The sequence below is a fragment of the Cucumis melo genome, chromosome 8, assembly GCF_025177605.1.
Source record: "Cucumis melo cultivar AY chromosome 8, USDA_Cmelo_AY_1.0, whole genome shotgun sequence".
NCBI lineage: Eukaryota > Viridiplantae > Streptophyta > Magnoliopsida > Cucurbitales > Cucurbitaceae > Cucumis > Cucumis melo.
Genome location: NC_066864.1, coordinates 8,860,704 through 8,876,516, shown reverse-complemented (window position 1 = coordinate 8,876,516; position 15,813 = coordinate 8,860,704). Strand labels below are relative to the sequence as shown.

The following is a 15,813-nucleotide window of genomic DNA, read 5'->3' as shown; positions in this document are numbered from 1 at the left end:
ATTAGTTTAGGCATTCAATTAAAGATTTATTGAAAGTTTAGAAACTAAAATTGGACATTTAAAAGTATAAGAGCTAAAATTGAACAGATTCTAAAATATAGGGACTAAAATGATATTTTAAGCTAAATCTTAAATTTAGTCCCTCCAAATTAAATTTTATAAGATTCATGCAAGAAAATATAATATTAATAAATAAATAAAAACTCTTGAAAAAATCAATCAAAAAGTGGTATGAACTAATTCAATATTTATTAAAAGTATAGACACTAAAATCGAATATTTGAAAGTACTTAGATTAAAATTTAGCAAATTCCAAAGTACAATAAGGATGAAAAAAAATGATATGTTAAGGTTACAGTAACCTATAAACTAAATTGAAACAAAATTTAAAACTATGAACCAAAATTTTTCTTTCATAATTTCAATTCTCGAGTAAGGCTGAAGGAAGATGTTATGTTAACTTTGAGGAGCAACAACATCAATGACTCGTAATACAGTCGTGTCAAAATTACTTTCAAAGCAGTATTCATGGCATAATATATTTTCATCACGAATCTGTCACCCGAGGTAAATTAAACTCAAAATTGGGAGGAATTCGACAAACTCAAAATTATTAAATGATAATTAATGAAAAGAAAATGGTTAGGTTTTTTCTTTTCTTTTCTTTTCTTTAAAAAATATTTTGGCCTAAAGAATTATTGTGTTTGAAAAGGTGTGTGTAGTGATGTATAGAATATTTTTCAACCTAGTTTGGTACATCCAACAAACAAACGTCTTTTGCTTTTTTCTCTTATTCTTTTGGTATGTGTTTGTGGAGACCGACTATAAAATAAATAATAAAACTCCTAAATATTCTCTTTCTTTTTCTTTTCTGAATAACCCTTCAATATATACTTCTTTCCTTTTCTTTTTTTAATTCATGACAATTTGATGACGTGGTTTTTTCTAATTTTCCTTTTCTCTTTCTTTGTTTTATTTTGCTCTATTTGAAAACAACTATTTTGTTTGTAATTTTCGTTTGAAAATATGAATAATGAATTTTAAATTTTATAATATTAAAAAAATCATTTTTCAAAATATGAGCTCAGATCATATTGCTAGAATCTTATTATATTGAGGTAATTACGATGAATGATTATTTTAGGACTAATGATTCATTTTTTAAGAATTATAAGTATATAACAAAATTTGTCAGTAATAAAATATTTCATTGCTGATATATTTTATCATTTATAGACTCTTATCAACAATACAGTTTATCATCTTTAGTATCGAAGAATTAGATTTAAATTTATTACTTTAAAAAATAATATGTGTAATCATAGTGGAAAAAAAACCTAGAAGGAAAAGGATCCCAAGAAACTTTTCATAGCATGTGCATGGTCCAAATTATGCAACTTCCTACAACTTTACTTTTGTTGAATTGGTTCTTTCATCAAACATTATTTATATATACTTTTTTTTTTTTGGCTATATACTTATTTATACTTTCATCAAACACATCTCATCTCCATCCCCTCTGTGTCTTCTTCGTTCAGATCTGAAAGAGAAGTTTCTTTGTTCTTCTAGACAAAAGGGAGAGTTACTTCTTTTAGACAGGATCTGAACAAAGTATGTGGTTTTCTTCAACTTACTCAAAGATTTTAAATTCATGACTAAGAATAAAAAGAAGAGTTGGAGAAAAAAAAGTTATGCCTTCAATTCAATTCAGATTAGTACAAACACACACCAGAAATTTGTATTATAAAGTTTTCTCTCCTTGACTCATTCTTTGTTGGACAACAAGCAGTAGAAATTACCTCGTTCCTTTGAACATGGATTAACATATCTCTTGTGAGTTGAATTGTTTAATTTTTAAAACCATCGATTTCGTGCCCCGATATCTTAAAGTAACTCTTCATTCATCAAAAAAAAAAAATAAAACTAAAGAAATAAAATGAAGGAGCTTTTCTTTTGAACGACAAAGGATAGAGAATGAGAACGGAAACTAAAATGATGGTTACCAAATAAACGACTATTTAGAGCTATTTCTCGAACCTTAGATATTAAAGTATTCAGGAACCAAATAAACATCAATTTTTAGACTTTAGATCAAATGTAGATTTCGTCATTCTTTTTTATCAAATCCTTGGAGTGGATCTCACATGCTTCAACTTCATGAAAGTTAAATAAAATTATTCCATATCTTTACAAGTCTATATTCAGCCAACTTATAAGATATTGTATAATTTTTTTTTTTTTTTGGATAAGATGATGATACGATATTGATTTAATCAATACATCATATAAAATATATATATATATATATATATATATAAGATAAATTTACTTTTTGAGATACATATAAATACTAAAATTTTAATATATTAAAATGATTTTTGTAAAAAAAAATCTTGAACGCAACATTATTAATCTCTTCAAAATCACAAGAAAGTTTGTCAATAGTGATTTTAATGTTCAAAATAAACATTACTTCTTATTCATCATTAAATTAAAGAGTTATGAAAGAAAAACAGAAGAATTTTTTTTTTGTAAGAAAAAATCACCATCTAACCAACAAAAAATTGGATTCTTCTTTTTTTTTTTTTTTTTTTGTTGAATAGTAAAATATATATTGTAAGATTTTAGGATAGGTATAGATACCTATAATGTAATTGGAAAATTCCAACCACGAAAAAGGGACTGCAAAAATAGAAATTAGTGTTATCTAAAGTTAAAGAGAAAAAAAAGGGTAGAAAAAGAGAAAGATATTCTACTTTTACAAAGTGGAGGAGTTATTCATCTTAATCTAAATCAATTATGATAGTATATCGTTGAATCAATTAGAAAGAAAAGATCGTTCAACCATACATAAGTAAAAGATCAAGCAGTTATTCCTTAAAATGCTATTCATGTCTGATATAATTTTCTTTGTTTTGATCATTGGTTTCACAATCTTAGCTTTTGGAGAATAAGACGATATGAAATCTAGTGAATTGTGAATCTATGGCGATGCACAGTGTAATGAATTGATTATGAGATGTATAAAATTGATATTTTCTTATAGTAGGATAGACAAGTAGTAGAATTTTACAACTTCTTGAATTGAACACACACTCTTAATTGTCCATTTGAACAACGAATAAAATCGAAAAAGAAGATAACGATGAAAGAAAAGAGAGTGAAAAGGTTGGGGAGAATTGGTCCAATACTTTCCCTTCTGTCTATATCTATCCTATTGAGTTGCATGCTCACATGTGTTGATCCCTTTTTGCCTTTACACGATTTTCAAAAGGGATGGGAAGAAAAATCTTGTCCAAAAAATATCATCCTTCTCTATTAGAAATTACATAATTTTATCATTGGAATTTAATTCAAATCATAATTAAATCTAAGATCACTCCTTTAAAATAATTTCTTTAACTTTACTCCATCTAAACAAAGGGTTAATCTAGTAAGTAAAAAAAAAAAAAAAAAAAAGTTTGTAATGATTCAAAAGAAAATATATGTATTTTCTTTATTACATTGAGATTTAATTCCTCTTACCATTAAAAAGATTGATACAAAGGAAGAATTTACTCCTTTCTTTATAGAGTGTGCATAAAATGGAAAAGTTATAAATTTTTATTACTAGTACCTAAATACCTTACCCTAATTCTTTTAGACCTATCTTTATAGAGTGGAAAATGAAATTTTAACTTAGGTTATAGAATCAATGTTACGATAAAAAGAGTGTCTAGACATTCATATCACATTAAATTTTTACAAAAATAGAGAACTTACGTAAATTTTAAAAGTGAAAAAACACCAGAGTTATTTTTTGGAAATTATCAATAAAATTTCTTGAATAATAATTATTTTAAAATCAAGAATCAGCCAATTAAGAGGTAACGACCATGCTCGTAATCCACCAAGTTCATTGAAAATTCCACACCGAAAAAAAGATAAGTTTGAAAACCAAGATATATATTCAAACTTAGCTATATATATATATATATATATATATAAAGATATAGAGTATAGAAGATTCCATTTTGATAGTATTTTCTGGAATATAAAATCCACACGTGAAGGAGGTACGATTTGTCATAATTCTTCACATTTTAGTTTCTTTTGACAATTTTTAAAATGGAACTCAGAAATCTGTTCAATTTCCAACATAATCATTTTGGTGATAGTGTTGCTAAAAGAGTTTAGGTCCAATTGCATCTTTGATATTTGGGCTTCACCCTTTTCCCTCTTGGACTATCACTCTGTTTGTAATTGTAAAATCCATTTCTGAGTTTGACCTATGTAAACCTTTCTACTTGTTTTTCTTTACCTAAATGATCAAACCTACTATTTTTTAAACTACTTTACATTAATGTCAAGTCAAAATTAAGGACCACAGTACTATATTAGCTGTATTGAGAAAAATTCTATCATATTAAAATTTTTCATATAAATTACTAAATTATTATTTTTTTTTAAAAAAAAAAAAAGTATATTTATTAAAATTTGTTGATATTATTATACACATATATTTATTTATTTATTTTCCATAAAAGAGAATTATAGTATAATGTGAGTATAAATAATAAACGTAACAATTAGGCAAGCACATGGATAATTGAGAAGGAAATGATATTAATGAAAGCCACATGAGAAAAGACCAAACTCGTTAATTTCTTGTCAACAAAGAAATCTCTATATGGGTCTACTACTCACTTATGTGTGTGGTGAATCGGAAGCCTCCCTTAACTTTAAGGTACAATCTTCATTGCTATTTTTTCCTAAATAAAGAAGGACGTTCTATTTTCAAAGAAAATGATCTCATGTTATAAGTCTTAAATTTAAGAAAGTTAAGAGACAATGTACCCTCACTTTTAAAAATAAATAATAAAAAATATTTACTAAAGCATGACTTATTACTATTTAAAATATATACTAATTTAATGTTTACGATGTATAGCATATGAAATTTTGTTATGTTTTGTAAATATTTGTTTCATTTTGATATATTTAAAAAATAAACACATATTTTTATGGGAAATCCATGAAAATGGCACACATAAGAATGAAAATTATCAAAATAGCAAACTGTTATTTTTTTTTATTTATTTATGGCAAAACTAACTGTCTGGAATAATTTTCAACTTTTTTCGACCGAAAATGCCCCTCAACGGATGAGAACTGTCCATAATCAAATACAATATATTTAAGGAACCCGAGAAATCAAACAAAACATCACATAACTGATTACAGTGTATCTGTAAACAAACCCACTTATGATAATTATTAACCAAATCAAATAATTATTATATTATTTCAAAGATCCCTAACCATATTCAATTGATTTTAATATCCCGTAATTATTCCTATTTTTCCCTTCAATAATTATATATTCAAACTTTAGCTACCGATTTTTTCTTTCAATAGCTATTAACGCAATGAATAGGTTCTAAAATTTTAATGCAATGAATTCTTCCTTCCTAAAATAATGATAAACATGCAATAATTAACCATATACAAGAACATTAAAAAAACCTAACGAAAAAGCATTTAAAACATTCAAAATTCAAGTCTCTAAAATTCAAATTTAAATTCCAACCATTCCCTAAAATTATGGCAAATATAATGGGAATACATAGTTTAGATTCAAATCCCAACTATCCCTAAAATCATGCCAAAACACAAACCGTAATTATCCCTAAAATTGGGAATATCCCTAAAATTGCGATCTATCTTTAATGTTGCCAACAAACCGGAATTAATCGAAACCAAAACACAAGATTCACCGAAAGACAATCTTTTTGAAATTTCACCGGAACGATCATGGTCATTAAAACATAAATTTCAACGAAAAATGGAACAAAGCATATTATTTTTGAAATTTTAACATTTTTATATTCTAAACTACTTTAGAAAAATAACTAATATTGCCTTCCCAACGTTATATTCATAAGATTATGCTATATACATTTTATTTCTTTGCCCTTGTCTACCATATTTTCGTAATATCCGACCATTACATCAAATTAAGACGTGATCCCTACAAATGAAACAGGTATCTGTATAATATATGAAACAATAATTTAATTTAATATTCATCCCTCCTATATACAATCTAGCAGTGAATACTTTATTCGATAAATGCGTTCCTTTTGAATTTTTTCCATGGCTTTACAACGAGTGAAGACCGTATTCGATGGTAGATGGATTGAGTCCTGCCGATATATTGACTATCACCTCCTTGATGTATATGTTCCAGTTTCATCCTCGTTTCAAGAATTTGCAAATTGTATCCAACGTAGACTTTTTCCAAATTCAGAAGTTTCTGTCTCTAAGTTGACCATTTACTGGAAAGATTGCAACAATTCGAAACTCATTCGGATTGTTGATGATAAGGATGTGTCTTGGATTATGTTACTTATATCGAAATTTCCCGATAATGATCAAATAAAACTCAAAGGATGAGAACTGTCCAGATTCAAATACAATATATTTAAGGAGATAGAAAAATCAAATAAAATATCACATATTCGGTTACAGTGTATTTGTGAACACCCACCTATGATAATTATTAACTAAATCAAAAAATTATTATATTCTTTCAAAGATGATGCATTAATTAACTATTAACAAAAATATTAAAAAAGTAACAAAAAATCATTTAAAAGATTCAAATTTCAAATCTTAAGTAATATTCAAATTCAAATTTCAACCATTCCCTAAAATTATGGCAAATATAATGGAAATACTTAAGTTTAGAATAAAATCTCAACCCTCCCTAAAATCATGCCAAATAAAATGTGATTTAATTATGACAAATATAATGGAAATATTGAAGTTTAGAATCAAATCCCGACCCTCCCTAAAATCATGTCAAATAAAATAAAATCTATCTTTAATTTTGCCAACCAACCAGAATTAAGGGAAACAAAAATAGAAGATTCACTGGAAGACAATCAACCGAAATTAAGAGAAACGAAAATTTGTACTAAAAGAAGAAAGTGGAAAGCAACGGTGTGGGTGGAAAACAAATGCGGGTGGAAAGCCATTTAAAAATTTGAAGAATGTTAGAACCGGAAAAAATTTGAAGAAATTTTTTAGAACTCGGTATTTTTACCGATACATGCAGAAAACAGAGGAAAAATCCAAAGGTTGAAGAAGGAACAGAAGCGTGAAACGAAACAACTCACCGATACTTTGGGTGGTGCAAACCGATTAAAAAAGGAAGGGCATGCAAACGATGGAAAAGCGACGGAAGAGAAATCGATGGTGGAAAAGCGACGGTGGAAAAACGGAAGAGAAGCTATGGTGGAAAAGCGACGGTGGAAATACACCGGAAAGCCTTTAAAAAACGGAAGAACAAATAAGCCGGAAAGCTTTACAGAAGATGGTTTATTTTTTTGGAGGAAAAATTAGAAAATTGAAGGGAGTGCATATGTATTAATTACAGGGTATTTGTGGTTTTTCTTACTATTGTATTTAGGAGTCTATATTGTAAAGTAGGTAGGGGCATTTAAGGCATAGTTATCTCATTTATTATGTGGAAATTAACTGTTTTGCTATTTTGACAATTTAAAAATAAATTTACCATTTATCCAAAGTAAACCTTAGATTTTGCTATTCTTCTTATCGCCCCTATTTTTATACTGTATTAAAATGCTACGATCCTTAGCAAAAAATTTGGTCAATTTTGTCCTCTTTTAATTTTAAGTGAATTCCAAGTGCACCATTGATCTCTTAATCCTATTGACTTCATAAACCCAGAATTTATAACCAAACGTGTTGGGTTAAATGAAATAAATGGTTACCAATATACTATTTTGGTAGTTAATATATTATATGAAAACACTTATGCATATTCAAATTGTATATGGACTCTATAAATACAAAATATTGTAATCACAAACTCTTTAAATACTCTAACTCTAGTAAAAGTGGTTGTAGAGGAGAGAGATAGACGGCGAAGAGATTTTGAACAATACATTATACCATTAGAAACGTGTATAACACATTGACAATGATAGCGAATAAATGAATTGACAATCACAGAGCAATTGCAATACACGAGAACCATGATATGACTTATCAATTTTAGTTGAATCTTCGTTTTCCCTTTTGTGTCGATACGTTAGATCAAATGAAGTGTGGAAGAGTGTAGAAGTTTTGTAATTCACACCAAATGGTAAAGCAAATGAAGAAAATTGTTGTATTCGTTCTCTTGATTCCTTCAACAATTGTTGGTTGTTTTCTTTAATTCTTCGAATATTTCAGTTTTTTTTTTCTCTCTCTCTCTCTTTTTTTTTTTCCTTCTAGTTTTCTTCTTTTCATTAGTTTAGATTAGAAATCTGCATGCATAATTATGCTAAATATATATTTTAGTTAGATAGCATTTGGACCTTTTTAATTAACAACATTTTAATTTAGTACTAGAAACCATTAATTATTTATTCATGTCAGATTTTTGTATTATGTGTGTTATATCATCTATATTATACAGTCTATTAAAAGTAAGCAATATTGAAAAAGAAATTATTTTGCAATGCCACTAATAATTATTGCTAATTACGTTATTTCTTAGGCTATTTTATATGTTTGTATTTCATTTAAAAAAAAAAAAAACATGAAAGTTTATTGAACCATAAAATTTCAATTAAAAGAAGAATTATAAGAAAGAAAAAAAAAACCACCTCCCAATATATCGACGAATATCAATTATTGAAGAAATAGATGATATAATTAACAAATGTTAATCATAAAATAAATACAGTAATTAAAAGGAAAGAAACGATTAAACTCACATTATTAATGTTAATGGTTTTTACACATTGATCCCAATTAAATTGGAAATGAAAAGCCAAGAAGAAAAATTGTAACAAAATTTTAATTATTGTTTGATTAAATTATAATTTGTGATGAATTAACATTATTTAATTTAATTTTCTCTCTCCATAGATATATATATATATATATATATACAAGGAGAAGATATTAACTATTAGAGAGTAAAATTGAAATAAGTCAAAAAAAAAATATGTTAATAAATTTTTTCTTTAAAATATTCAAAATTTTGAAGAAGAAAAAAAAGCACGTGCATGGCAAGTGGTAAAAACCACATTTAATAACAAAAAGCATAAAGATAGGTTGTGTTTGGAAAATGAAAAAGGCTACGTAATTGTTGCCAATAATAGATGCTGGGTATTGCCTATCCAATTAATAACCTTCATTTAATAGGTTTAAACTACACCTTTTGACTCTCCCTCTTTTTTACCAAACCCAAAACAAAAAAGACCAATTATATTTATTTTAACAAAATTTTAGATTATAATAAAATATATTAATAAACTTCTATTAATATTTATCACTAATAAAAGATTATTAATATTTATAAATAATAGAATTTAAAATATAACATAATTTCAGCGATTTTAGTTACCATTTACAACCATTTTCATCTTATGAAGTATAAACTTTACTGATTTTTACAATTCCTTAATTTAATATAATGAATTTCATAATTCTGTTGTGCTTTTATTCATTCAATTTTATAGTTATGTTGCAATTGTACTTTTATAATTATAATTCATTCAATGAATTATAATTTTATAATTCCTTGTAGTTTAATTGAGACTACTTAATATTAATGTTTTTCTTTATATGAGAATACTTAGTATTGATGATTTTCTGAATAGAAACTTACATTTGTCAAGTTATAGTTTAATGGAAAAGAGATCAAATCTTGGAGATAAAAATTACTTATCTTTTAATAGAATGACTTTTATCATGTATATAATAAATTTATTTGGAAATAAAATATTCAAATTTTTATAGAAAAATGTTGAGGTGTGTGAAATGCATTTTTAAATGTTTAATTTAAAAAATAAATTACTTTAGAAAAAATTGGAGTGTTTGTGTAGTAATCACTCAAAATACATTTTAAAGAAAAGTTTTTCAACAGTCAATTCAAGCCAGTTTTAGACGAAAAAGTTAAATTAACATTTCTTTTTTCAATTTTATCAAAGGCTAATCTAACAACGAAAGAGGACAAAAGTTAACCTACGTAAACCTCGAAGGGAAAACTTTTTAATTATGTTTTTATTAATAGAAATATAATAAAAATGACAGATGCTCAAATAATCTGATAACTCAAACAATCTAAACTATACAATTCAAACTTTCTCTCTATATATATATAAGATTAACTTGATCTAATCCAACTCGAATAAGTTTCATAGGTTTAACTTGAGGTTGAATTTTTAATTTTTCTCTTTTAGTATCGTTGTTTTTATCTAAAGTTTGTAATAGATAACCACAACTTTTATGAAAATTTGATTATTAGTAATGTATTATGTCGTAGATAAATTCAAACCATTAGAAAATAACGAAAATTCAATACCCTAATAAAATCCAAAATTTAAGAGTTAGATGGAGATTCAATTTTAGATATTTACGATATATAGCCAATTGTAGGTCGTATGTGTGTGGTTGAACAAGTGCTGCAATGTCACCATTGGATTCCATCCTAAGAGAGGGGCAGAGAGGAGCCGGGAGACAAAATTATTCAAATCTTACATTATTGTAATCATTAACTTAAAAGTTTCACAAATACTTTTCTTTTCTTTTTTTTTTTTTTTTGAGGAAATTAATAGTCATTAATTTTTCTACATAGAAAAAACAAAAATCAAAATGTATGCTGTACCCACTATAACCTATAAGGTAGGTGGTAGTACTACTACTCACTATTAATTCACATGCTTCTTATTCCTTTTTTTGGACTATTCATCATTTTATAGTTTTTTCTCTTTTTTCCTTATATTATGTTTTAAAATCAAACATCAGTAGAGACAGTCTCTATATAGTTGACTGCTTTTTCTACCGCAAATACTATATAAAAGTCTTAAATTAGTTGTAGCAAATACTATTTCAAAACTCCTCAACCGCTACGATGTTTACTATTTAGTATAGTTTTTACTATTTTAAATTTATCATCTTTTTACTTTCCAATGTAGTGTTTATTATTATAGTATAAATTTACTTATGGCTGTAATAACCTAGGGTCCGTTTGGATTATCTATGAAAAAAATTGTTCTTTTAATAATATTTTTTTTAAAAAATATTTTTTTTGTAAAATGAGTTTAAAATCTAAATTTGGTTTGACTTGTGTTTACTTTAGTTTATATTTATGAACAAATTTCATAAAAAATTACACACATTTTGAATCTTTTTTCATAAATATATTTTAAAATTAAATATACGTTATCTTGAAATTATTAATTTTTTAGTTACTTGAAACTAGACATTAATTTCATATTTTGTATTAATTTTTCAAAACAAAATTCAATTTTAAAAGTACAAATATCTTGAAAGGTAAATATATTATCATAAAAAAAAATTGATTTCCATCAACAAAATATAAATAAGATAAAAAATTTTTTTAAGACAATATAATATCAATTAGATAAAAAGATGTGCAATTCAATCACGTTCTTCATTCATCTTTATTTCACGAACCGAACGATCATGTTCTTCATTGACGTCCTCATGATTTCTTTCATAGATGTTAAGTCGAAATAGATTTGACTGAGAGAGAAACATTTGTTAATTTCTATATTTAAATGTGTGTTCATATACATTGAAAAAAAATATTCAAAGTATTTAAAAATAGAAAAAAAAAACAAAAAGAACAACGGAGTAAAAAATAGATAGTAAAAAAGAATAGAAAAAATAAAGAAAGAAAAGTAGATATTTGGAAGGGACTTCTCATTAAACACAAAATAAAAATTTATTCTAAAATTTGGTTGGATGTGTTTTCTCTAAAATGATTTATTTCATAATCTCATTTTTTTAAAAATTATTTCAAATGAATGTCAAACAACTCAATTTATCTTAAAATGAATTATTTTAAAAATTAAACACTTCAAAAACCAATCCAAACACACCTTTACTCTTCGCCTCAAACTTTCTTTAATCTCTAATTCTGTATCAACGTGTCAAGATTGAAAGTTCAAAAACTTATTAAAAAGACAATAAAATTAGAAGTTGTTAAGTAATTTTTAGATGTTCTGAAACGTTTATGAGTAGATACGAACTTTAAAATTTTAAGAAATGCATTCTCCACTTTTGAGGTTACATTTATTGATTGTATTTCTTTTAATTATGCATCCTTTTTCTCTACCTCCATTTTAAAATAGGAATTAGGTTAGTCTCACTTTCATACAATTTTCAAGTTGTGTAACTTAAGTCAAACTACTTTTTTTTTTTTTTCCTTTTCCAAACTTAGCCTATTGTGCTATAGATTCCATTAGTGACAGTGTGAATGTGAACCAATTCTTGTTTGTATTAGACCAAAAAAGTGTTTTTAATTTATTGGATAAAAATATTCTTTCCAATACTCAACCAATTTTTACCATAGGTTATAGGAGTGTTATTTACTAAAAAGTTCTAGATTTGAATATCCAACCCATGTATTATAATAATCGAGATGAGTTATCAACTTTTAAAAGGATAATTATTGGTATCTTTATCTCTTGATTTTTGTTTGGAATATTGACAATAACGTTAGGGATTTCTTAGTAACAATGTTGTTAGGGAAACTAGACCTATTGAAATTTGCTAAAAGTTAAAAGAAGAGATTGGATTTGGTTTCAAATTATATGACCAACGAACTATTGAACAAATCGGATCTAATATTAACGCGTGTAGAATAAGGAAAAAAAACCATCTCATTCTAGTTACAAGAAATAGATAAGTTGAATTTTTTATTTTTTATCTCTAAAACATGAAAGTCATTTGTTTTTTTCTCTCTAAATAACAAATTTACTGTAGTTCACTCATATATAAATGTCAAATGTTATGTACATTGTGTTTTACAAAGATTAATCAAACAATGTGTAAGTTAATTTCGATCAGCAATCACTTCTGGCAACAACGAAATTCTTTTCTTTTTTGTTTTAAGTAACAATGGACAAGAACTATATTGGAATTTATATAGAGTGATGGAGATGAATATGTGGCAATTGACTTCATTTAAATATATACAATTTATAAAATTCTTTTTATTATTTTATATATTCAATTTCAAACTTGGTTTGGTTTTAAACAGCACTTAAAAATTTCCTCACCTCACAAAAAAAATTAATAATCAATACTCTTTAATTTACAGAAGAAAAAAAATACATTTTTTCATTATAAAAATCACAAATAATTACCTTTCCACCAAAAAACACTATTGGTTGTTGACATTGAAACTCAAACACCCAATTTCTTTTACAAGATTTTGAAACATACAATTGGTGAAGCATTGGGAATTTATATTAAAAATCAGTCGATTGAATCTCACATTGGCATTATTGAAACAAAAAATATATAAAAATTTGTGAAAAATAGGGAAAAAAAAAAAAAAAGAAAGAAAGAGTTGGGATTGTGATAAAGTTATTCCGAATGAGGGAAAAGGGTCCTACTGCATTATTTTGGAAAATAGAAAGTTGTAAAAAGAAAATCTTAAATTTAAAAACTTATCGAAATGGACAAAGAAAGGGAGAAAAAGATAAAAGGCTTTGAAAATAAATCACGTACAGACAGGAGCAGAATAACATAAATTACAACCTGGCCCTGATTTCTTTTTCATCTTCAATCAAATCATCGCAGGGTCCAGACACGGCACTCAACGACGACCACAAAGATGATGATGATGATGATGATGATTAAATCATGTAAAGATCCAACGGTCACAAATGAGACACGACCAAACCCATCCGATAAAAGAAATTAACTTAACAAAACCAAATACACCAGATTAAAAAAGAAAAGAAAAGAAGTGGCCGCCGTCGCCGCCGCATCCGCCGTGGGTGGTGGTGGTGGTGGTGGTGGTGGTTGACTTAGTAGTCGGTGGTTGGGAGTTGCTCGTGGGAGTTGGAAATGAAGATGAATTCGTAGATGAGACCAGCAAGGCCACCACCGATCAAAGGTCCGGCCCAGTAGACCCAGTGGCTTTCCCATGACCAGCTGACGACTGATGGGCCGAATGCCACGGCGGGGTTCATGGAGGCTCCGGTGAATGCTCCGCCGGCCAAAATGTTGGCTCCGACGATGAAACCGATTGCGATGGGTGCAATTGTTCCCAAACTGCCCTTCTTGGGATCCACTGCGGTTGCGTACACCGTGTACACCAAGCCGAATGTCATCACGATCTCGAAAACGAAGGCGTTTAGTTCACCAACTCCTGCTGATAGACCGAAGCTCCCGGTGGGCTGTCATGCACATGAACATCACCCCCAATTAAATTAATAAAAGTGATTTTCTCCCCAAGTAACGGAAATAACGACATCTTACCCTAATATTTAGACTCTATCTAATCCCATAAAATTCCAAAAGAAAAAAAAAATAGCATTTGATGAGATTGCTGTGGCTCTTTCGTAATAATTTTTTAGTTTAGATTTAAAAATATAAATGTGTCTATTAAATACAAATTCGAGATAAATTCTAGTAAAGTCTTTAATAATTACTTGCATCTTTGAAAACTTTTGATTTTAATGTCTAGAAGTCTCACATTGTGTCAATATCATTCAATAATATTTAATTTGTATTTTGTGGTGAATTTAATAAAAATTTAACGATTTATTTTATTTTCTTGGGTGTGCTTTAATTTTTCTTCCCAAATAAAAAAATTTACATAATATCTTTTTCAAATCAACATTGTGTGATAGTAGAGAATCAACCCTATTAATTTTCTTTAGAAAACATTATATGTTAAGCTGAATTCTTTTTTTAGGTAAAACTCACCAAGCCGGTGACGAATTTAAGGAGCAAGCAAGCGACAACGGATCCGAGGAGTTGAGCAATCCAGTAGATGATACCACGTAGGAGGGTGATGTTACCGCCAACGAAGGCACCAAAGGTAACGGCGGGGTTAACATGGCCACCAGAGATGTTAGCGCCAACGGAGACGGCAACGAAAAGAGCAAAGGCATGGGCGATGGAGGCGGAGATGAGACCGGCTGGAGTGGCAGCGCCGTCATTGGTGAGCTTACTAAAGGCTATGCCGGAACCTTGGCCAGCAAAAACAAAAATCAAGGTGGAAATAAACTCGGCCAATCCAGCCTTCAAAGCATCTGGATGAGTAGCCTCTTCGGGCCTTCCAATTGCAATGTTACGGATCGGCATGGCTAATAGTAATTAGAGAACTTTAAAATTAAAATTCTTTAAAATTAATTGTAGTTTGTAGTACTCCATTTTCACGTCCATTTTCTAGGCCTTATAATGGAACGTTGGAGGGTAGGGTTAACCGGCTACAACAGGTTGCCGGTACTAATTGAGGGGAATTAAAAAAAAAAAAAAAGGAAATGAAAAATGAATTAATAGTTGAACGTGATTGGTGGACATGGCCAGGCTGTGAAATATAAGGGGAAATATTAATTGGTTGCCGCTGTTATCCGATGACCGTCCAGATCCAGCGAAGCAATTCGGCGTAGGGTGTTGAGATGTTGACACGTGTCTACGGTTGATAGGGACACGTAACGTGCAAATTATGTGGATTTCGTCTCCTTTCGCTTGTTCTCTGGAGACATCGAATCCACTTCCCACGTTCAATTATTTCTTCACTTTTCTTTTCTTCATTTTCAATTTTCTTTTTGGGATTTAATTTCACCCTTATTAATCCTTCTTTTATTAATTATTGATCCTCAAAATCTCAATTTTTAAATTTTAAGATATCTTTTTTTCTTCTTTTGGAAGGTTTTCCATTTATTTATTATTAACATATGAAACATGTTTTGAAAATTAAGAAAACTATTTTAAACGATTAACTTATTAAGTATTTATAAATATAATAAATATATAATGTTTATT

At 27.8% G+C, this 15,813-nt stretch overlaps 1 protein-coding gene across 1 annotated transcript; it reads right to left on the bottom strand.

The window, feature by feature from the left end:
* Positions 1 to 13,701: 13,701 nt before the first annotated feature.
* Positions 13,702 to 15,196, bottom strand: LOC103500838 (aquaporin TIP1-1). The gene is given in 2 exon segments (NM_001297726.1): positions 13,702 to 14,216; positions 14,749 to 15,196. Coding segments are annotated over 2 exon segments (753 nt in total). The 5' UTR covers positions 15,130 to 15,196; the 3' UTR covers positions 13,702 to 13,844.
* Positions 15,197 to 15,813: the final 617 nt, after the last annotated feature.